General features: G+C 45.3%; 1 protein-coding gene across 2 annotated transcripts; it reads right to left on the reverse strand.

Moving 5' to 3' along the window:
• LOC143300081 (polypeptide N-acetylgalactosaminyltransferase 5-like) lies at positions 1 to 21,554 on the reverse strand. Of its 2 annotated transcripts, none has more exons than XM_076613645.1 (13): positions 21,454 to 21,554; positions 18,511 to 19,209; positions 17,488 to 17,698; positions 15,664 to 15,817; positions 14,795 to 14,961; positions 13,538 to 13,705; positions 12,518 to 12,731; positions 10,816 to 10,933; positions 9,505 to 9,684; positions 8,236 to 8,364; positions 7,276 to 7,377; positions 5,089 to 5,202; positions 1 to 4,088 (listed from the first exon to the last, which is right to left on the reverse strand). In XM_076613645.1, exons 2-13 carry the CDS (start codon positions 18,670 to 18,672, stop codon positions 3,912 to 3,914), a joined length of 1,896 nt encoding a protein of 631 aa, XP_076469760.1. In that variant the 5' UTR covers positions 18,673 to 19,209; positions 21,454 to 21,554; the 3' UTR covers positions 1 to 3,911. The 2 variants fall into 2 exon arrangements, with proteins under 2 accessions (XP_076469760.1, XP_076469763.1); XM_076613648.1 differs by having other exon boundaries at positions 18,511 to 18,673; positions 21,454 to 21,550.
• Between the last annotated feature and the right edge of the window lie 3,017 nt (positions 21,555 to 24,571).

Genomic DNA, 24,571 nt, shown 5'->3' on the forward strand with positions numbered 1-24,571 from the left:
ATCAAGCGCACAGTTTATTTTCCAGTTTTTATCTTTCGTCTACGACCATGCATGTCCACTTCTGCAATTGTTCAGCTCATCCCACTTCATTCATCTATTATTATTTTTATTATTATTATTATTATTATTATTACTACATTTTTTTATATTATAATTAATATTTATTTATTTATTTATGTACGAATATCTATTATTTATTCACCTTTTTTTCCCCCTCTTCTCAAGGCCTGACTAAGCGCGTTGGGTTACGTTGCTGGTCAGGCATCTGCTTGGCAGATGTGGTGTAGCGTATATGGATTTGTCCGAACGCAGTGACACCTCCTTGAGCTACTGAAACTGAAACTCAAACTCATCTATGTGTGTGGAAGTGGGGGCGGGGCGGGGGGGTGGGGGTGGGGGGGGGCGAAGAAGAAAGAAGGATTGTGCTAAACAAAAAAATAGACATGTTAACTATGTCCATCATAAACATTATGTGTTTTACATGTCAGTCCATACAAGAGCACCATCGTCCTGAAATGAAACAAATCGTCATCACTTTCAGAAAAACAACAACAACAACAACAACAGACAAACAAACAGACTATGAAACTACAAACCATTACCACTATCATCACCAATAACAGGACCACCACCACCCAAAGAAAACTACAACACACAAACAAGAAAATGATATTCAAAACAACAAAATCAACGACGACGACGACAACGTCATCAACGACATCAACAAAACTAAACCAGGCAGTGTCACCATCATTATATCACCAGTAGAGCCTACTACTACTACTACTACCAATGATGATGATGAAGACGATGAGAACGAGGACGATAATGACGACGAAGACGACGATGATGATGATGGTCATAACATTAATGATAACGATAATGATAATAATCGTACATAAAAAGATGACAAAACCTTTGCAATGATAAAAGCAAAACAAATGAATAGCAAGGTATCGAAAGAATAATAAATTACACGGTATAATAATCACACCCACACATTTTTCAATGCGGAATGAAAACATATGGGCCTATATCATTGATGCCTCTATCCCATTTCCAAGTGATGCCACAATACGCAATATATTCAAAACCAAGACAGCATTTCCTAAACTTACACAGACACACCACACACACAGACACTCCCACCCACCCACTCCCACACACACCTTTAATTAAGGTACTTGTCATTTCTATGTGATCCACATGGAGTTTAATCTCACTCGATCCTGTTTAATCTTGAATGACAGAAATTCACATGTCATGGTGGCAGTTCACACTCTTGTCCTTGGGCAAGCAAGCGCGTGTGCACAGCCCCACCTTAACAGACACAGACACAGACACAGGACACAGACATAGACACACACACACACACAGACACACACACACACACAGACACACACACACACACACAGACACAGACACACACAGACACACAGACACACAGACACACACACACACACAGAGAAATACAAAAACACACGCGTGGGTGTTCAAAAATCAAAACCAACACACTAATAAAAATACCAGACTATCAGACAGCAGCAGTTTTCGCAGGGTCAGTTTTGACAGACAGCAACACGCAGAAACATTCACTAGTGTATTCATGTGAAGTGCTTTAACATCTAGTCTTGAGTATCTGGAAAACGTTGGAATGGACAGGCTGATATTCCCCTGAACGAGAAGTTGTTAGAATCGATGTCAGACTCAGGTTTGATATCCCTCAAAACTGTTACCATTAATAAAACAAATTTGGACTAAAAAATACCCTAAACAGGGCAGTTATTAGGATTGTCAACTCGGGTTTAATACACCCCTAAAAAACCGACCGGACTGTTAAAATTGTTGTCAAACTCGGGCTTGATGTTCCCCTGAACAGAGCAACTGTTGAAAGTGTGTCAACTCGGGCTTAGTAGTTCCCCAAACAGAGAAGCCGTTAAACTGGCGTTAAACTCTTAATATTTCCCTGAACAGAGCAACTGTTGAAAGTGTGTCAACTCGGGCTTAGTAGTTCCCCAAACAGAAAAGCCGTTAAATCAGCGTTAAATTCTTAATATTCACCTGAACAGAGCAACTGTTAAACCTGTCGTCATAATGTTCTCCCAAACAGAGCAGATGTTAAGACTGTTGTCGGCTGGGGCTTAATAATTCCCAAAACAAAGCAACTTTTAGAATTGATGTCAAAGCTAGGTTTTCCTCTAAACAGAGGTTCTGTTAAACTGGTGTAAAACTCGGGTCATATCATTTACCTAAACAGAGCAGCTGTTACAATTGTTGTCAGCTCCGGATTAAGATTGCCCTGAAGAGAACAGCGCTGTTAAAATTGTTGTCAAACTCGGGTTTGTATTTCTCTAAACAGAGCATCTGTTAAAATTGTTGTCAAACACAGATTTGATTAAATACACCCCTAAACATAACAACTGTTAAAATATGTGGCAAACTCGGGTTTTGATATTCCCATAAACAGAGCATCTGTTTAAAATGTTGTCACACATGATACACCCATAAACAGAGCAGCTTTTACATTTGGTGTCAAACACTAACTTAATACTTTCATAAACATAGCAACTGTAAAAATCGGTGTCGGACTCGGACTTAACATTCCCATAAACAGGGCATCTCTTAACAATGCCAGACTCGAATACACCCAAAACAGTGCAACTTTTACATTTGGTGTCAAAATCGGACTTGTAATATTCCCCTAAACGTAACAGTTGTTAAAATTGTTGTCAACTCAGGTTGTTTTTTTTTACCCCAAAACAGAGCAGCTGTTAAAGTTGTTGTCAACTAAGGTTTTATATACCTGAAAACAGAGCGAGCAGCTGTTAAAACTGTTGTCAACTCAGGTTTTATATACCCCAAAACAGAACAGCTGTTAAAGTTGTTGTCAGCTCAGGTTTTATATACCCCAAAACAGAACAGCTGTTAAAGTTGTTGTCAGCTCGGGTTTTATATACCCCAAAACAGAACAGCTGTTAAAGTTGTTGTCAACTCAGGTTTTATATACCCCAAAACAGAACAGCTGTTAAAATTAATGTCAACTCAGGTTTTATATACCCCAAAACAGAACAGCTGTTAAAGTTGTTGTCAGCTCAGGTTTTATATACCCCAAAACACAGCAGCTGTTAAAATTGTTGTCAGCTCAAGTTTTATATACCCCAAAACAGAGCAGCTGTTGAAATTGTTGTCAATTCGGGTTTTATATACCCCAAAATAGAGCAGCTGTTGAAATTGTTGTCAACTCAGGTTTTATACACCCCAAAACACTCGAGCAGCTGTTAATTAAAACTTTTGTCAACTCAGGCTTTATACACCAGAAAACAGAGCTGCTGTTGAAATTGTTGTCTAAATCGGGCTTCAAAATCGATCTCAATATTCCCCTAAGCAGAGCAACTGCTAAAATTTATAGTGGTGACCTCGGGCTTAACATTCAGCTAAACACAACAGCTGTAAAAATTGATGTCAAATTTCAGGCAGAAGCAGTGGCAAAGACTTTGTTGCAAGAGGTATAGGCCTCAAGCGTTAATGGACTGAAAAAGAGCAGAAGTGAATTTTATGATGTCCATACCAACAACAGTAATGATAAATAACAGATGATACAGTTTGAGCTAATTCTGCACTTTACGCTGCATTTTATTGCATCTCTCTCTCTCTCTCTCTCTCTCTCTCTCACACACACACACACACACACACACACACAGATAGAGACAGAGACAGAGAGACAGAGACAAAGACATGGACAGAGACACAGAAACACACACACACACACAGAGAGAGAGAGAGAGAGAGAGAGAGAGAGAGATACAGAGACAGAGGCAGAGACAGTGAGAGCGAGCGCGAGAGAGTACTTTCACGACTGAATGTAACAATGTCACGACATCACTCTCCCATTTAACATGAATTCCACGGACTCATAACGTCGGGAAGCGAAGGTTTTTGTCACGTGGTGCGGCCTGCCATCGTTGCCGCACGTTGTCAAGGTCACAGGGCTGCAAGGTCATCAAGGTCGGGTCACTGTGACCCGCCTGGTCAAGGGTTACGCCCCCGCCTTGCAGACAGCGTCCCGAGGTCACGTGGACCAGTTGTGTCTGTGGGCAGAGAGAGAGGGAGGTGTAGGTGGGTGGGGTATGCGGGAGTGGGGATGGAGGTTAGAGGGAAGTGAGGAGGGCGGAGGGGAGTATTCACTATTATCAAACCACGCAGCACTCCGCGTCATATCCTTTGATTGAATACTTATCCATCAGTTTCCACGCTTTCCGTTCCGTTGTCTGTTTACAATCTTATTGGTTTTGTTTGTTGGTTCATGTTTAATTTACCGTCTTATCTGAATGACCAGACGCTCAGTTTGATTATCCCATGAAACATAATATAGGACAAAGAGTAGGACCGGGATTCGAACCTAGACCTTCACGGATACTGTACTGACAGACAAACGTCTTCACCACTGTGCCACCTTCCGGTTCAGTTTTCCTTCCCCGACACACGTCAAGTACTCATTCACACCTGGGTGGAGTGAGCAAAATCGGAGAAAAGTGCATTACCCAATGACACAACACCATGCCAAATTGAAGTCTCGAACTCTGATCACTGGTGAACACTTCCCAAACTGACTCTCTACAAAAACATAGTTTTGTCTTAACACTCTTCTAAATCCTATATGTTGAAACACTTTTTTTAAAACAAAAGTTATTTCATCTCCATTGTAATATGGATATAGATTTATGTAATCCGCTTGGAAATATTCTTTGCCGAAAACTCGTCACTATAATATATATGTTGTGAGGGTGTGTGAGTGAGTGAATGAGTGTTTCTTGTTTTCACTGTCTACAAATATCATGTCTATTACAGATAACTGAGTGCAAGTGAGTGAATGGGTGTTTCTTGTATTAACTGTATACATACAACGTGTCGATATGTAAGTAAATTGGTAAGGGAGGGAAATAGTAATCGAGTAAGTGGGTGAATGAGTAAGTGAATGAATTAATAGATGACAGACAAATACTACCGCTACTACAAATGATGATGATGATGATAATGATACTACTACTACAACTACTACTAATGATAAGGAAAACAAATCAAACACACCTTCGTTACATTCCACTTGTCGTGACATCCTCTCTCTAGCACTACAGTTCCGTTTTTCTGGCAGATCTTTTTATCGTCCTGGAAAAGCTCCCCCTCCTCTGACAGGAACCAGAACTGGAGCCAGATCAAAACACATTATGGTTACTGTCAGCCTCTGGTGTTCGTCCTTCATTCATTTACAGTCTGTTCATCTAAGATGATGATAATTATTAGACTGAAAATAAATGATATTATTGTTATATTTATTATTTGTATTATTATTTCTATTTATATCATGATAATGATTATTGTTATCATTAATTAGAAAACATCATATGTGAAAATCAATGGCAGGGGAAGAAATATTCAACTGAAAAGGGGGCGGTTGAGGTAGAGGGTGTGTGGGGGGGGGGGGGGGGGGGGGGGAGGGGGGGAGGAAGGGGGGGGCGAGGGGGAGGGGATTGAGGAAGGAAAAGAGAGAGAGAGAACAGAATGTGGAAAAGATAGAATACAAAATGTAAAATGGAGAGGATGAGTGTCAGTGACTGGAGAAAGAAAAACATAATATATGTAGGGTGTGTGTGAGAGGGGTGATGTGAGAAGCGGGATCAGGACAGAAAATTAATCAATAATCAAATATTGTATGCAATACTTCTATAGATTATTATTTGAAAAGAGGATGATATGGGGACCTACAATAAATAACCAACTGGACTATTTAATAGATAGCTAGCTAACTTTGATAAAGAACATTTTGAAATACAAAACTTTTTCCAAAATGAATTAACATTTGAAACTGGTAACATGTGTTTTGTAATTTCTGGAGGTAAAAAAGGTTTAATTTCTAAACAACGGGTTAAAACGTGCTCTACTGTTAAACGACCCTTGCAAATGCATTCAATATTTTCATAATATTTTGTATATGGGGCATGTAGGAGTTCCTTAGCTAAAGAGGCCACATTCGACCATACACGAAATCACACGGAAGAGTACCCACACAAACTGATGTATACTATAACTGACATAACAGATCCATGATCGATGTGGCCACGGAAAACGGAATGGGAAAAAAAAGGCAAGCTATGCATTGTAAAACTGACTGACTGTTGATACTACACTGGGAACTAAGAATCGGTAAAACCATGCGCGAATTCTAAAACAGGAAACTGCTTTTTGTGTCTGTTTTTTTCCCTTTTGCAACGAAGGTTCTTTTCTTCAAAACGTGTATAACATTTCTTCATCCTTCACAATGGAAGGATGAATTACATTAAAGAATCGAGACAATAGATAACACCGAAGGCAAACAGAGATTCAGCTTTTTTTTCTTTTCTCTTCTTCTTATATATATATATTAAAAAAAAACAAAAACATTTTTAGGCTTTGAGGTATATCTACATTGTTTATCTAACTCGTTTGAAATGAATAAACAAAGAAATACAAAAGAAAGTCACAACAGGGAGTATAAAGTAAGGATCGATAAGTCAAAGTTTCGAGTCAGACTGAAAATATGCAACAATTCTGCAGCACCAAATGCGCGTGCAATTGTCACGCAGTAAATGTGTTCCATAAACACTGCAGCAAATTTGAAAAAAAAAAAGTCTTTAAATTGATACATATATGTCATTTACATATCAAGACCAACGTAACACACACACACACACACACACACACACACACACATATATATATATATATATATATATATAAAATGTATCAAAACATTTTCTCAAGCAGTAAAATAAAATCAGTTGTGCATCTTTTTTCTTTTTTTTTTCTTTTTTTAAAATACAAACACGATTCATAATTTCTTCATTTCGTTTTTTTCTAGAGTTCGTCAAATTCTATATGGAATGTATGATAACTGTTGTTTATTTTCGTATTTATAAAATTTCATTGCCATGTTTCAGTTCGTTATAAATGCATACATTTAACTCTTTCCATACGAACGGCGAAAGAGACGAAGTTAACAGCGTTTCACCCCAATTACCATCATCAAAATATTGCAAGCGGAAGGCTCTTATACTGAAGAGGTGAATGTTGACAAAGAATACCACAATTCTGACGACGGAAGCTAAAGTTTGGGTCATTCAGACACCCACTGGACATCCGATGGGTCTGTGTAGAGGAGAAGAGAGGACTGGCCGTACTGAGTGAGTTAAGACACACACAACAATCAGATCAGCCAAAAAGAAAAGGAGAGTTGGTTACCTGGTTGCTCCCCAAACCATGACAAGGCACAAATTTGGGAACAGCACTGGAAGGGCCATAACTATCGATGCAGTAGTACGATCCACTCAGGTTCATCTTCAACTGAAACAGACAGAACTGGCGATAGTTAAGTTCTTCCCCCCTCTCCCCCCCCCTCCCCCCGCCCCCCGTCCCCCATCATCTGCACCATCCCAGCGGCATTACTCACGCACCGTTTATTCCAAAACTACTCCCGAGTTCGTCTGTCGCACTCCCAGTCTCGGCCGTCCACAGGAGGCCACACATCAGAGGAGACCCTGCTCCGCTGCTGAGTCACTTCGGTGGCGACCAGTACTGCCTGTCCTGATTTAGCGTACTTTGGACACTACCGACTGAGCCCCCTACTGACGACAATAAACCTCAGTCGATGAGCCAGTCTGAGTGAGCGTCCCCTTAGATTAGAGACGTCCCTCCAACGACAGTGCCCCATGAATCTGACAACACCGAAGACCTTGACAGGACTCACCTCAAGCACGGAAGTGGAGGGGGGTCGAAACTGAAGTCACCCTGAGAACTGGGCAGGAAAGGCCACAGAATTTGGGACTTTTTCTTGTTTCATTGACGATGAAGTATCAACTGACATAGTGCTTCCAGTTTCAAAGGCAATAGTAATTCCAGCCTATCTCTTGACAGTTCAGTTTCATAAACATTTGTTAATATTTGTAATAACTGATTTGGGTACGAGGACCTGGGTTTCGGGATGGTGTGTGTGTGTGTGTGTGTGTAAAGCGCCCAAAGCTCTATTTAGAGAATATGCAGCAAACAGATTTACATCATCATCATAATTATTTTTATCATTATTATTATTATTAACAGTAGCAGCAGCAGCAGTGATAGCGTTGGTTTTTTGTGTGTTTTTTTTGTAATGAAATATTTCTCTCAAAGAAATGTATAGCTTCTTGAGGCAGCAGAGACACCCACCTCGCTAGCGAGCTGAACACGTTGAGGGGCAAAAGGCACAGGGCGGACATTTTTGACGTACCACTCAAAGTCCCGACACCCCAGGTTCCGGCGTAATTTCTGTCGATCCGATATGTCACCAAAGTCTCCCTGTAACATCACGTGTACATAGTTGCTGAAACACATGCATGATTGCTGTACGTTCGTCACTTATGTTTTGTTAACGGCTGTATTTGATCAGTCACTGATACCTAAACCTCCTCCTCGTCCTCCTCCTTGTCCTCCTCCTCCTCCATCTTCTTCTCCTCTTCCTCCTCCTCCTCCTTCTTCTTCTCCTCCTCCTCCTCGCCACCCCCCTCCTCCTTCTTTTCTTCGCTGTACAAACTCAGTTATGTAAAACGGTTCGATTTTTGGATAACATGTCATGCTGTAAGAATAATGTTTCAAGGCACTGATACTGTATATGGGCATTAAGAAAGAAACACAAAATGTGGTCTGGTCATGGCGAGGTTCGGTTTCCTAGAGAACGAAGTTCTTATATGTCTTTGCTTGATGTAAATCATCCTTCCCCCACTGAAACCTACACTTTGTGTGTGTGTGTGTGTGTGTGTGTGTGTGTGTGTGTGTGTGTGTGTGTGGTGCGCGTGCGCGCGCGCGTGTGTGTGTGTTGATAACCGTGTCTCCAGATCTCAGTGTCTCTTGTCTGTTATCCTGCAGCAGCACCAACAGTATACGAGTAGTCTTGGAGTGTGAACAGACGAAGCAGATTTCATCTCCATATTTCGCTGCAGCGGGTGGGTCACCAGGTGGAAATGGTGACCTGTCCTGGATGAACACAAGAGACCACACCCACTGCTGACAGCAGTGTCCACGGCCACAATCTCGTGACTGCGTCTCTCCCGTTTATTTTTGAAGAGTTGTTTGACTGTACGTCTCCAAGATTGTCTTTGAACATCTCTGTGACACCAGTAGTACACACACACACACAAACACCCCGCCCCCACCCCCACACGTACGCACGCACACAAACGCACACGCACACACACGCGCATAGACACACAGAGACACAGACACAGACACACACACAACACACGCATGCACAGCCACCCACCCACCCACACACTGACACCCCCCCCCCCAACACTCACACACACACATACACACACGCACACACACTGACACCCCCCCACCCCCCACTCACATACACACACACACACACTGACCCCCTCCCCCCAACTCACACATACACACACACACTGACACCCCCCCCCCACACACACACACACCTACCACTTTGAAGAGGTTCCTCTCCAGGAAGTAGTTCTTGTAGTCATCCATCCAGACGTGGGCCACCCGGGCCACATTGGTGAGGCCCAGGTTGGAGGTCCACTTGATGGGGTTGGTAGCCCGGAACACGTGACCCACATGAGAGCAGGGAACCAGCTCCACAGACCCGTAGCACATCCACGCCTGAAACAACAACAACATCACCGTCATCATCATCATCATCATCAGCAGCAGCAGCAGCAGCATCGTCGTCATCATCTTCTTCTTCTTCTTCGTCGTCGTCGTCTTCATCATCATCATCTTTAGGAACGCCACGTCAGGGAAGCAGGCACGCGATAGCACTTTGACATCGGAGCACCAGCGTGTGTTGACGAAGAAACACACATCGCCACCCCTTTGCTTGCCTAAGTCAGCAGTGTGGTCAGCTCTGTGTCCAGTGAAGACCCTGGTGGTTGAACGGCGCTGTCAGGGATGTCCTGGTTAAGCCATGTTCCAGTGAGACAAAACACAGAGCATTCTTTGCAGTCTCTCCTCGTTTGAATATTACATGTGAATTCGTCAGTTTTGTTGGGTAGAGATCTAACGTCGGACAGGAACATACTGGGTAGAGGTGGGCGAAAACTTCGTTGGTGTAACCTTGAAAGGGCCTCACCTCGTTTTCCGCGTTTCCTCGAGGACTGAGCCTTGCGTGCTGACCGGTCCATGTTCATTGTTGACGGTTATAGATCATGATAGAGTGAGTTGAAGTGAGATCTCAAAACACTGGACTCACCTACCTGTTCCCTAACTAAACACGCAGCAGCGTGTCACGATCATATTGCAAGATCGCAGCTGTTTCCCTAACACACATAAACAGAATTAAACACAAAATAAACAGCACAGCTATCGTGTTGTACAACTGATACAACGCAACACAACGCAATGCAACGCAATGCAATGCAATACAATACAATACAATACAATACAATACAATACAATACACTGAATACAATACAATACAACACAATACAACATAATCAGTACAATACAATACAATACAATACAATGCAACTGACACAATCCAATACAATCCAAGCAGTGTCAACAGAACAGAGAAAGTGTATCACCTTACCAACACAACACAATACAACACAACACAAAACAACACAATACAATACAACACAACACAATACAACACAATACAATAGGAGCAGTGTCAGCAGAAGAAAGAAAGTGTATCACCTTACGGCAATACAACACAACACAATACAGTACAATACAACACAGTACAACGCAATACAAGCAGTTATTGGCAGAAGGAAGACAGTGCATGACCTTGAAGGAGAGCTCGAGGTTCTCTCCCCCCCAGTACAGCAGGCCGGGGTCATAGGTACCCAGCTGGGTGAAGAAGGTCCGGCTGATGGCGAACAGGCCTCCGGGCATGGTGGGCGATCTGCACACACACACACACACACACACCCACACACACACACACACACATACACACACAGAGGTACACACAGGTACACACAGGCAAACAGACACAGACAGACACACGCACACACACACACATACACACACACAAACACAGAGGCACACGCGCACACAAGTGCACGCGCACCCACACAGGCACACAGACACACATAGACTCTCTCTCTCTCTCTCTCTCTCTCTCACACACACACACACACACACACACACACAGAGTGACACACAGTGACACACACACACACGCACACACACACACACAGACTCAAAGACACAGATACAGACACTGACAGACACAGACACAGACACAGACACACACACACACACACACACACACACACACACACACAGAGAGAGAGAGAGAGAGAGAGAGAGAGAGAGAGAGTGGTTTCACTCAACAATAATAATAATAATGGATACTTATATAGCACACTATCTAGAAATCTGCTCTAGGTGCTTTACATAAACGCTTTTGTTAACATAAAACATTACATCTATGTTATATACACACACCAAAATGTGACTACACACACACACACACACACACACACACACACACACACACACACACACACACACACACACACACTGCATACATACATTTTAACATACATGTATATCTAACAGTTACCCTAACACATACGCACACATAGGCAGGCACAAACTTACAATTAATTAACACAAACTACAACTGCGAGTTCTGTATCGGGTGTTGCCACCACTACCACTCTAACTACCTATAGTTATACTATTACTAATGCCAGCAAGCCCAAAGAAAAGCACCTATTTGTCTGTGCTTCAGTTTTTATTACTATCATGTTTGTTATTGAACAGACTACACAGAATATATCTTCACTTCTGGTATGTAAACATTGAACAATGTTGAATCTCTTGAATGATATTTTCCCCTTCTCTTCTGTTCTTCATCCAAATGTTCGTTTTACCTATGTCCTAACCAAACAGTTGGTGTTGTCATTGTAAATGACGATGAGTTTTTTTTTGTATTCATGTTTATATTAGTTACAGATTGATGTAACGTGGCTCCACGGGTTTATCTGAAATGAACGCATCTTGTCCTGTCTTGTCTTGTCTTGTCTTGTCTTGTGTTGACAACACAGCAGATGATTGAGTATAGCCAAGAGGTAGGTGGCAGAATGGTTAAGACGCTCGTCTTGCCAGTATAAAGTCCGTGAGGGTCTGGGTTCGATTCCCGCTCTTGCCCTTTCTCCCAAGTGTGACTGGAAAAATCGAACCGAGCGTCTAGTAAGTCGCATGAGACGATAAACAGCATGCACTTGGCGCACTGAAAAAGAACCCATGGCAACGAGAGTGTTATCCAAAGTTCCGTGTAGAAGAAATCCATTCTTGACAGGTACATAAACAGATACGCATGTTCTCAAAGCCTGACTAAGCGCGTAGGGTTACACTGCCGGTCAGAGGGCATGTGTCCAACAGATGTGGCGTATTGTACGGATTTGTCCGAACGCAGTGACGCCTCCTTGAGGGACTGAAACCGAAACTAGAAAGTGAAACAGCCGGCCTGACGGACCTGATGGGGTCAGCGGGCGAGGTCCTCTCCGCCTTGTGTTTCGCCGTGAGGGGCCCCCATCCGAAGGCCAGGTCCTTCCACCGGAAGATGCCCAGCGACTGTATGTCGTGGGTGGCCGCCAGGCGGAACGTGCGCGCGTCGATCACCTCGATGTTGGGGAACACCGTCACGTTGGGGTCCAAGACGATGCGGTCCGCCAGGGGTTCGAACCAGCCTGCAACGTCACGTCACGTCACGTCACATCACGTCACATCACGTCACGTCAAGTCAACCCAGACACGTCACGTCAGGTCAAGTGAGATCACGTAAAGTCAAGTCTTCTTCGTTCGTGGGCTGCAACTCCCACGTTCCTTCGTGTGTACACGAGTGGGCTTTTCCCCATCTACACAACATCCCCATGAGGGTGTGTGTGTGAGAGGTGTGAGGGGTGTGGGTGTGTGAGGGGTGTGGGTGTGTGAGAGGTGTGGGGGTGTGAGGGGTGTGGGTGTGTGAGAGGTGTGAGGGTGTGAGGGGTGTGGGTGTGTGAGGGAGGGGGTGTGAGGGGTGTGGGTGTGTGAGGGAGGGTGTGTGAGTGGTGTGGGTGTGTGAGGGAGGGTGTGTGAGGGAGGGTGTGTGAGAGGTGTGGGGGTGTGAGGGGTGTGGGTGTGTGAGAGGTGTGGGGGTGTGAGGGGTGTGGGTGTGTGAAGGAGGGGGTGTGAGGGGTGTGGGTGTGTGAGGGAGGGGGTGTGAGGGGTGTGGGTGTGAGAGGGAGGGGGTGTGAGGGGTGTGGGTGTGTGAGGGAGGGGGTGTGAGGGGTGCGGGTGTGTGAGGGAGGGGGTGTGAGGGGTGTAGGGGTATGAGGGTTGTGGGGGTGTGAGGGAGGGGGTGTGAGGGGTGTAGGGGTGTGACGGGGGTGTGACGGGTGTGTGTGTGTGTGGGGGGGGGGGGGGCGGGGGGGTTGAGAGTTGTGAGAGGGGTGGGGGTGTGAGGGGTAGGGGGTGAGGGTGGGAGGGGGGTGAAGGATGGGGCGGGGGCACTGACCCGGGAAGCACTCTATGTGTGAGTCCAGGAAGACGAGGAGGGGGGCTGTGGACAGCTGGAAGCCCATCAGCCTGGCCCTGGTCAGCCCCACCCTCTCCTGGGCGTGCACCACCTTCACCCGCCCGTCCGTCCGCCGCCAGTACTCATCCAAGGGCTCCTTCAGGTGACCTGGCGTAAAACACCATGCACTCGTTCAGTCTCCGGGAACTCTTTAGCTTCAGTTTCTCAAGGAGGCGTCATTCCGCTCGGAGCAAATCCATATACGCTACACCACATCTGCGTAACCCAACGTGCTAATTCAGGCCTTGGGTACATGCAGATATATTCGTGTACCTATCAGGGTGGATTTCTGCTACAGAATTTTGTCAACGGTCAACACTCTCGTTGCCATGGGTTCTTTTTCAGTGCGCTAAGTGCGTGCTATACACATAAAAACCTCAGTTTATCATCTCATCCAAATAACTGAACGCCCTGTTTAATTTTTTCCAGTCAAACTTGAGAGAAAGGGTATGAGTGGAATTCGAACCCAAATCCCCTCACGGACTCTCAGTATTGACAGAAGAGCGTCCTAACCGTCCTGCCACCTGTGCGGAAAACACCACGCAGTGCTTCAGGCTTGGGGAACTCTTCTACCTGCACCAGTACGTTGTACATATCTACAAACCTGCCGTCATGTTCGCTGACTGTCTCAGTGGGCCTCCAGCTTGATTAAAACACGTACACGGATGACGGGCCTGCTGACAGTGCCACTATAACTAGTGGCATTCAGGCAGGAAAACTGACATAGTCGAAAGAATCGTAAAGAGAGAGAGAGAGAGAGAGAGAGAGAGGGCGAGAGGGGGTGTGGGGTGTGTGGGTGGGGGTGTGTGTGTGAGAGAGATGAAAGACAGAGACGCAGACATACAGACGGACAGACGGACAAACAGAGACAGACAGATCAGAGAGACAGAGACACACAGAGAGAAAGAGACAGACATACAGACAGATGAGAGGAGAAAAAGAGACACAGAGATACTCAGAGAGAAGGGGAGAGACAGACACAGAGAAACAGACAGATGAGAAGAGAGACAGACAGACAAACAGAGACAGAGATAGAAACAGAGACAGAGAGACAGTCAGATAAGAGAGACACAGACACAGACGAGAGAAGGGGAGAGAGAGAGAGAGAGACGGGAGGGGGGGGATAGAGACAGACAGAGAGACAGAGACAGGAAGACAGAGAGACACAGACCATGAGACGAAGACTCGCAGCCTCACCCATCGTGGACTTATCGTCCACCAGAATGACTTCCCGCAGCAGGTGGGAGGGGGTCCGCGATAGCACACTGTGCACGGATCGCAGCAGCACTGTCCAGGCCTCGTTATGGAAGATGATGATCACACTGGCCTCTGGGAGGTCGCTGCGAAACGTCTTGTTCCAGCAACTGAAACACGTCGCAGACTTTAGAAAGGGAGGTGGGGATGGGCGCTTAGGGAGAGGGAGCAAAGAGGAAGTAGGGTGGCGCGGGGGGAGGGGTGTGTGTGCGTGTGTGTGTGTGTGTGGGGGGGGGGGAGTGCAAAGTTGCACATGGAAAATGCATAATGGTTAAATGGGCCCAGTAACGTTCGTTTTAACTCCTTGGACAGAAAGTCCTGCGATGCAATACGTTTTGAATTTCAACACGAGACACACACATACAGACATATGGAGAGACAGACAAAATAGACTATGATGATGATGATGATGAAGAAGAAGATGGTGGTGGTGGTGGTGGTGGTGGTGATGATGGCAAGAAGAAGAAGAAGCAGAAGAGGAAGAAGGAGGAAAAGTTCACAAGGGTGATGAGGATGAGGATGATCATGACGATGACAACAACGACGAATGAACATAAACATGAAGAAGAAAACAGAATAAGCACAAGAACAAGAAGAAGGTGATGATCATGATGATGACCATGATGACGACAACGGCGATGATGATAAAAACAACAACAGAAAAAGCAGAAGGAGAAGAAAAAGAGGAGGAAGAGGAGGAGGAGGAGAAATATGACGAAGAAGATGATGATGATGATGACAAAGACGATGACGATAACAATGATGAAGATGATGACGACGACGACGACGACGATGACGCTGATCGTACTCACTGCGGGCCCCAACCGTGGGGCAGGGTCCGGTGGACACTGATGAGGTCACTGGCGTACTGGTTGAAGCTGTTGTGGGTCCACCCGGCCTGGTAGCGAGCCTTCTCCTCCTCCGTCAGCCGTCCCTCATCCACCCTCACTCCTCGCCCCTCTGCCCCTGGGGATGTCACGTGGCCAGTCAGTCTACTGATGGATTTTGTTGTTTTGTTGTTGGTGGTGGTGGTGATGATGGTGGTGGTGGTGTTATTATTGTTGTTGTTGTTGGTATTGTTGTTAATATTGTTGTTGTTGTTTTTATTTTTGATATTGTTGTTGACATTGTTGTTGTTGCTGTTGGTATTTTTGTTAATATTGTTGTTGTTGTTGGTATTGTTGTTAACATTGTTGTTGTTATTGTAGTAATTGTTGTTAATATTGTTGTTGTTGTTGGTGTTGTTGTTAACATTGTTGTTGTTATTGTAGTAATTGTTGTTAATATTGTTGTTGTTGTTGGTGTTGTTGCTGTTGGTATTGTTGTTAATATTGTTGTTGTTGTTGGTGGTGGTGGTGGTAGATTTGTTGTTGTTGTTGGTGGTGGTGGTGGTAGATTTGTTGTTGTTGTTGGTGGTGGTGGTGGCATTGTTGTTGCTGGTGTTGTTGTTGGTGGTGGTCGTCGTATGGTTGATGGTATTGTTGTTGTTGGTATTGTTGCTGTTGTCATTGTTGTTGATGGCGGTGGAGGTGTTGTTATTGTTGTTGTTGTTGTTACTGTTGTTGTCCTTGGTATTGTTGTTGCTATTATTGGTGGTGGTGGTGGTAGTATTGTTGTTGTTGGTGGTATTGTTGTGGTTGTTGGTGGTGATATAATTTTTGGAATTGTTGTTGGTGTTGGTATTGTTGTTGTTGTTAGTATTGTTGGTGTTCTTGTCGTTGTTGGTAATTTTGTATTGGTTGTTGTTGCTGTTGGTATTGTTGTTGCTATTGGTATTGCTGTTGTTGTTGGCGGTATTGTTGTTGGTGTTGTTTTTCTCAGTGCATTGTAAAAATCATTGTCTCTTACCCCCCGCCCCCAAAAAACAACAACAAAACAACAACAACAAACAACAACCACACAAAAAAAAGAAAAACAAAAGAAGACAGGCAGAGAATAAGAGACTATAACAGCTTTATGATTATGAAATCTTACTATTCATAAGTCATAGAAGAATACATGTATGATAAAATGTGTATAATGCATGTGTATGTAAGTGCTACATGCGTGCGTATCTTGATGGCGAAAGGACATTTTAAAAGTTGCAGAATGTACACCCTCTACGATGCGAGTCCATGAGTGAATAAAGAAAGAAAGAAGGAAACGAAGGAAGAAAGAAGAAATAAACTGACATAGCAATATGACAAGCCTAACCATTACGAAAAGAAAGAAAGAAAGAAAGAAAGGAAGAAAGAAAGAAAGGAGAGAATGACAGACAGAAATGGACCCGACTGGCAGAACAACGTGATGAAACAAAAAAGCCTCCTACTCCTCCTCCTTCTTCTTCTTCTCCTCTTCCTTCTCCTCCTCCTCCTTCTTCTTCTTCTCCTCCTCCTCCTCCTTCTTCTTCTCCTCCTCCTCTCCTCCTCCTTCTTCTTCTCCTCCTCCTCCTACTACTACTCTTCTTCTTCTTCTTCTCCTCCTCCTTCTTCTTCTTCTTCTTCGTTCGTGGGCTGTGTGACCTACATTCACTCGTATACACATGTTGGTTTTTACGTGTGTGACCGTGTTTACCCCTGCCGTGTAGGCAGTCATACCCCGTGTTTCCAAAAAACCCCACCAACACACCAAAAAAGACAACAACAAAAAACCCTCACCAAGCTCGTTGATCTCATCCACGAATGGGGGGAATGTGATCCGGCTTCCCACCTCCCCGCCTTTCTCCCCCATGGCCCGGTCCCCTCTCCCCTCCTCCCCGGGCTCTGCCGCCAGGTGGAAGACCTGTCTTGGGGGACCTGTCCCCTTCCTGGACCTGTACACCTTGACCCGCGGGTGCCTGCCCGCCTTGTCCGGGGCTGGGGTAGAGTGCTGCGATACATTGCAGTTCGATACGATACAATGCAATGCGATGCAATACGATACTCCCTCCACTTTCCCCATCACACACACGCACCCACACCCCCCACCCCCACACACAAACTCCCCCTCCCCCATCACTCACACGGACCCACACCCCACCTCCCCCCCCCCCCCCACAAACTCTCCCTCCCTCATCACTTTCATGCACCCCCGACGTCCACCCCCAAACAAACTTCCACCCACCCACCCCCCACACACGCACCTATACACCCCCGTCCCCCCTCCCCACACAAACTCCCTCCCATCCATCCACACACACACACACGCACCCCCACCCCACCCTACACAAACTCCCTCCCCTTCCCCCATCACACACACGCACCCACGCGCCCCACCCCACACCCCCCACACAAACTTCCCCTCACCTCATCACACACACACACACACACGCACCCCCGTTCCCACTTTTCACGCGACCTCCTTCCCCTTCCCCAGTCACATACACGCACCCATACACTGCACCACCCCCACCCCCACCACCCACAAACTCCCCTCACCCCATCACACACCCGCACCCTTCCCCTACACCTTCTTACCCCCCCCCCCAACACACACAACCCCCCACTCCTATCCCCATCCCCACCCCATCCCCATCCACTCCCCCACCCCTATCTCCACCCCCACCCCCATCCCCACTCACATCCCCACCCCCACCCCCACTCCCATCCCCACCCCCACACCTATCTCCACCCCCATCTCCACTCCCATCCCCATCCCTTATCCCTACCCCCACCCCAACCACCCCCCACCCCCACACGCACCAGCCTGGCGGACACAGGGTGCAGAGGCCCGTGGTGGAGGTCCTCCCGACGTGCCCTGGCCTGACTGGCCATGTCCAGGGAGATCTCGGTCAGCACGTACAGCAGGAGCAGCGAGGGCAGGAAGACAAACAGCGGCACGTACAGCACTGTGGAGCGCTTCATCCTGGCTCACAGCACCACCTCTCTCAGGCTGCTTTTCTTCTTCTTCTTCGTGTGTGTGTGTGTGGGGGGGGGGGGAGTGTGGGGGGGTGGAGGTGGGGAGTGTATTTGGTCTACCTGTGTATGTATTCTCTATGTATGTATCTATGTGTATATATATATATATGGCCTGGAGTGGAGTGATGGCCTAGAGGTAACGCGTCCGCCTAGGAAGCGAGAGAATCTGAGCGCGCTGGTTCGAATCACGGTTCAGCCGCCGATATTTTCTCCCCCTCCACTAGACCTTGAGTGGTGGTCTGGACGCTAGTCATTCGGATGAGACGATAAACCGAGGTCCCGTGTGCAGCACGCACTTAGCGCATGCAAAAGAACCCACGACGACAAAAGGGTTGTTCCTGGCAAAATTCTGTAGAAAAATCCACATCGATAGGAAAAACAAATAAAACTGCATGCAGGAAAAAATATAAAAAAATGGGTGGCGCTGTAGTGTAGCGACGCGCTCTCCCTGGGGAGAGCAGCCCGAATTTCACACAGAGAAATCTGTTGTGATAAAAAGAAGTATAAATACATAAATAAATAAATAAATAAATATATATATATAGTTTGGTGTAGTTTGGTGTGTGTGTGTGTGTGTGTGTGTGTGTGTGTGTGTTTATAGCTATCGTTGAAGGTAAAAATTCACATCATACATGGCACGTAGATACATACAAATACACAGATAGACATCCTGAAGAAGAACACAACAAAAACAACAGCATTTTGGTGTATATATGTAACGTTGATGCAGTGTGTGTGTAGGCAAAACGCTCGGCTTATATCACAGCAAAGTGATCAATAGTTTCATCACTGCAATGGGAAGTCATTCACAGTTTAATCTTTTGTGAAGGACAATGATTCTGAAATTAAGAGGCTCTTAGTGCTGCAGCCTTGGGGGCTAGTTGGCCTTCGGGAACCATCTTAACGCCAACTGTTCTATATCCCCCTTGGTCGAGAGAATAGGAATATAATTTGGCCAACACACTCTCCACTACAATCAATTTTTTGCCCAGGTGGAATAGCAGATGCTTCCTCTGCTGAGCTGGTGGTCTTCGTCGGACACGACTGACCGTCATACAGATGTGAGGTATCATGTAGAATATCACAGCATTGCGGATCGCTTCGTCCATGTTCATTCTTATGTATCGTGTACATCTATCTATCTATATAGATAGTATTTATCTATCTCTCTGTGTGTGTGTGTGTGTGTGTGTGTGTGTGTGTGTGTGTGTGTGTGTGTGTGTGTGTGTGTATGCAACATGCATATGTAACATTGATGTAAATTGTGATGTGGAATATCACGTGTTTTGTGAAGTACCCGGAGCAGTTCTCTGGATAGAGTGGTGCACAAATATCCATTCTTCTTCTTCTTACTATTATTATCACTATTATCATCATCAGTAGTAATAGTAGTAGTTCAACAATTTGCTTTCCACTCAAGGCCTGGGAGAGGGGAGGTTGATCCCATGGGGGTAAAAGAAAGGAGGGGGAAAAAGTGCTCCAGCATGCGAGTACACAAATACTCACACACACACACACACACACACACACACACAACTTAAAATCGATGAGCAACACAACAGCGTCAAAAATGTTTTCGGAAAATCGATATTTCAGCCATGGATATAAGTTATTCAGTGGTTTATTAATGACATCTGCGGTTTTTTATGGTGAAAAATGGAAGTTCACGTGCAAAAAAACAAACAAAAAAAAGAAAAAAAAAAGCACCTCTGGTTACGAGCGGTCTTGTTACACTGGCTGTCCACACCGCTGTGTGCCGGAAATGTGTACATCATTTCACCGTGCCTGCAAGTGGAAAACTGTGCAACTTTCCACGTAGTCCTAAACCTTTTGTGAACCCTGTTTGTGGATAGTATAAACAAGCTTACCAATTTGTGGCCATGTTTTTTCTTTCAACTTTGTGTGGCTTGTTGGGGGAGAAAAAAAAAAGAAAAGAAAAGGAAAAAAACAACTACAAAATAAATAAACAAACATAAAAAACAACAACAACGGGCTGTGATTGACATAAACTGAATGGACGCATCATTGTAGACATCTTCGTTTAAGTAGATTTCAGACTTTAGGATACTCCCCAATTAGGGAAAATGTTTTCTCAGAATCAGTCATTTTGGCAATATCCACACTTCTTCCCCTGCACTGTTTCCGTTCAGTTGCGATCGTTTCGAAGACGGAAAACAATGTAGATTGGTCAATAACATTATAATATATATTCTACATTTCTTTCCCTCTCGAATGTCGTAAAGATGGCCAATAAAAGAGAAGAGGGAAAGGAATGTAGAGAATCTATTGCAATGTTATCAACCAGTTTACAAGTTTTTTCCATCTTGGAAATAAGAACAGGAGAAGAAATGTGGATATCACCGTCATTTATTTTTCTCGCCACTCCTTTTCAGTGACTGCGGTTGATCCGAACAGTTTTCTTTGCATCAGTTTGCATTTGATGTCATTCCCACAACGAGAGTGTTGTCCTCTGGCGAAATTACGTAAAATGAAATCCACTTTCATAGGTACACAAATATGTAAGCATGCACTCAAGGCCTGACTAAAGCGCGTTGGGTTATGCTGCTGGTCAGGCATCTGCTCAACAGATGTGGTGTAGCGTGTATGGATTTGTCCGAACGCAGTGACGCCTCCTTGAGAAAGTGAAACTGAAACTGAAACTGTCATTCCCACAAGGTTTAAGATTCAGTGATTCATTGTTTAAAAAAACCAAACAACTGATCTCACCTTTGTCGTTGAATCTGGTTCGGATGACAAGTGATGTTCTTTGACAACACACGTCGTTCGCGAGAGGTGTGATTTCTCAGTTCTCCATGGGCGCTAATTTCAGCACAGCAGCGACAGTGAAAAAGTGTACACAGCACAGTGTGTGACCGCTAAAGTTGTCAATACTCCCCCCACCCCCCCCCACCCACGTCCTCCCCCCCCCTCACCCAACTCACACACACCTTCTGCAAGCTGTGCATGTGTAATACACGTGTGTACGTTCTACTTAGCGGGTGTGGGGAGCGAAGGGTGAAGGGAGTTGTGGAGGTGGTGTGAGGGTGGGGAAGGTACGCAAATACTGATGCAAAGCGAGAGTCGATTTGCTTTGGACACAGATGTTTTTGACAGCAAGCACTAGACTTGTTTCCCCCCTTGGTGAGACTATACCAATTTACTGTCAGTCCGTCAGTCTGTCTATATCTATCTGACTGTCTCTGTCTGTCTCTTCTCTGTCTGTCTCTCTGTCTGTCTCTCTGTCTGTCTCAGAACTATACACAAGGCCCATAAAAGAGGGATAAAGACCACTTGGGAGCTGGCACAAAGTCCCCTCCCCCCTACCCTCCAGTGATCTCAGCCGCCCCCTTTTCATTCGAATGTACAGAAATAATGATTTTTAATTACTAATAACAATCATCATCATTATGATAGAAATGATAATAATCCAAATAATAGTAATAATGATATTAATAGTACCATTTATCTGTAGAATGCGTCGCAGTCGCCAAGATTTAGGGCATTATTTTCAGTCTGATATCATTGTCTTAGATGAACAGACAAGAAACAAATAAACGAACGAGCTTGCACAATTTTCATTTCGGGAGCATGGGATGAAGTGCTTTCTTTCTTGTGCGTGTACTCCCTCCCCCGGCTTTTTACCACGAAAAACCAAATCCGTCGTTTTCATAATGAACAACTGAATAACTGAGTATTTTGGTCTCAAGCATCGATTTTTCCAAAGTACATTTCAAGCTGTTCCTGGTGACTGTGCCTGAAAACTGAACAGCCGTCAGAGTGAGGAATGAGACCCTGTGACAGAACACAAGTAGCCTGCATGGTTTAAATCATTGATTGATTGATATGGATACTTATATAGCGCCTATCCTCAGTCAGAGACCAAGCTCTAAGCGCTGTACAAACACGTCATTTGCACAGCAGGCTGCCTACCTGGGTAGAGCCGATTGAGGCCTGCTACTATGGGTGCTCATCATTCGTTTCCTGTGTCATTCAATCAGATTCCAGGCACGCACACGTACACATTCAGACAGACATGTAACATTTTTACCTGTATGACCGTTTCGTTTATTTACCCTGCCGTGTTGGCAGCTATATTCCGTTTTCGGGGGTATGAATGCCGGGTATGTTTTTGTTTCCTTAACCCATAGAACGCTGACATACATGATTTATAATCTTGTATTTGATCTTCTGCTTACGTATACACACGAAGGGGTTTCATGCACTAGCAGGTCTGCACATATGTTGACCTGGGAGATCGAGAAAATCGCTACCCTTTACCCACCAGACTCCCGGTCACCAAGATTCGAACCCGGGACCTTCAGATTGAAAGTCCAACGTTTTAACCATTCGGGTATTGCACCCGTCAAATTATCACCCAATTCTTAAAAAAAAATTGTGAAACAAAGAGGGTTGTGTGTGTGTGTTTTGGGGTGGGTGGGGGTTGGGGGGGGGGCGGAGGAGGGAGGGGGATGGGAGGGGGATGGGGGTTCCACGTGACCGCACAAGCATGTCCAGTTAGGCTGTTGGCGACATGAAATGAGAACCACCTCACAAGTGTAGATTGTGAGTCACACACGAGACGCAAGTCTGTGCTTAGTGAACGAGATATTGAGGTTCAAATTCATTACAACTACAGGCAGAACAGGTGCTGGAAGTGTGGTCAACAGAACCGCAGCAAAGTGAACCACCTTTTCCGAGCGGTGGGTGAATCTTATTTTTCTCGCTTATCTCCCATTGCTGAAACCCGTTTTTGTAGGTCACTGGGAAAACGTGACATTCTGTCCTCTGTGAGAGTCAGTGACCGTCACGATCCACGAAGATGGGAGACAACACCAAACCGACGTTGAAAGGAGTTATGACGGCTCTTTTCATCGGTGAGTTACCTTCCTTTGTTACCTTTTTACTTTTCTTTTCCAGGGGGATAATAATTAATATATTAATATCCAGTGCGGTGCTTTGACAAGAGTAAAGCATACATAGGAAGACAGATGTGTGTATGTTCTATGTATGTATGTATGTATAACTCCTCCTCACTAAAAAAGAAGGCACCTGTGCTAGCCAGGCAAGCTGTTGTGCTGACCACCTTGTTGTACTGCTGTGAAACATGGACGACGTATCGCCGTCACATTCAACAAGCAGTTTCACCAGAGATGCTTATGAAAGACCCTTGGCATAAAGCGGCAAGACAGGGTCTCCAACCTCCAGGTCCTAGAGAGGAGCAGCCTGCCCAGCATCAAAAGCCAGCTGATCCAGTGCCAGCTATGCTGGACAGGACACGTTGTCTGCATGACAGACAGCAGGATCCTGAAGATGCTTTTGTATGGCCAGCGGAAGGAAGGCCACCGTGAACTTGGAAGACCCTGCAAGTGCTTCAAGGACACCTTGAAGACAAACCTCAAAGCGTGTGACATAGACATTGCTTCCTGGGAAACTGATGCCCTTGACCGCTGTCGCTGGAGGATGCTGTGATGTAGTGGCATAAAGACGTTTGAAAACAAGAGAAAACTGGCCATTAAGGAGAAGCATGAGCGAAGGAAGCAGGGCTCAACTTTTGGAGACGTTTTCCCTTGCAACACCTGTGGGAAGTGCTGCGCATCCAGAATGGGCCTCTTCTCACATATGAGCACACACACCGACAGATAAGCCTGCCTGCCTACTCATCCGTCGTACCGACGGGAGACTCCATCATCATGTATACTATGCATATCTAGGCCTACATGGACACAAAACACACACACACACACACACACACACACACACACACACACACACACACACACTTTTTCAGTAATCGGTGGACGGGATGACACAAGATGAGGGGATGGAGAGACATATGCATAAATGG

The sequence above is a fragment of the Babylonia areolata genome, chromosome 2 (genome assembly GCF_041734735.1).
Source record: "Babylonia areolata isolate BAREFJ2019XMU chromosome 2, ASM4173473v1, whole genome shotgun sequence".
NCBI lineage: Eukaryota > Metazoa > Mollusca > Gastropoda > Neogastropoda > Buccinidae > Babylonia > Babylonia areolata.

Bases quoted from the DNA above. Each gene is read 5' to 3' on its own strand.
- LOC143300081 (XM_076613645.1), bottom strand. From the start codon at position 18,672: ATGAAGCGCTCCACAGTGCTGTACGTGCCGCTGTTTGTCTTCCTGCCC. The intron at 8,365-9,504 runs GTAGGTGTGTGT...GTGATGTTACAG, and splicing joins AGAGGAACCTCTTCAAAGTG to GGAGACTTTGGTGACATATC. The intron at 7,378-8,235 runs GTGGGTGTCTCT...TGTCTGTTTCAG, and splicing joins GTGTTCAGCTCGCTAGCGAG to TTGAAGATGAACCTGAGTGG.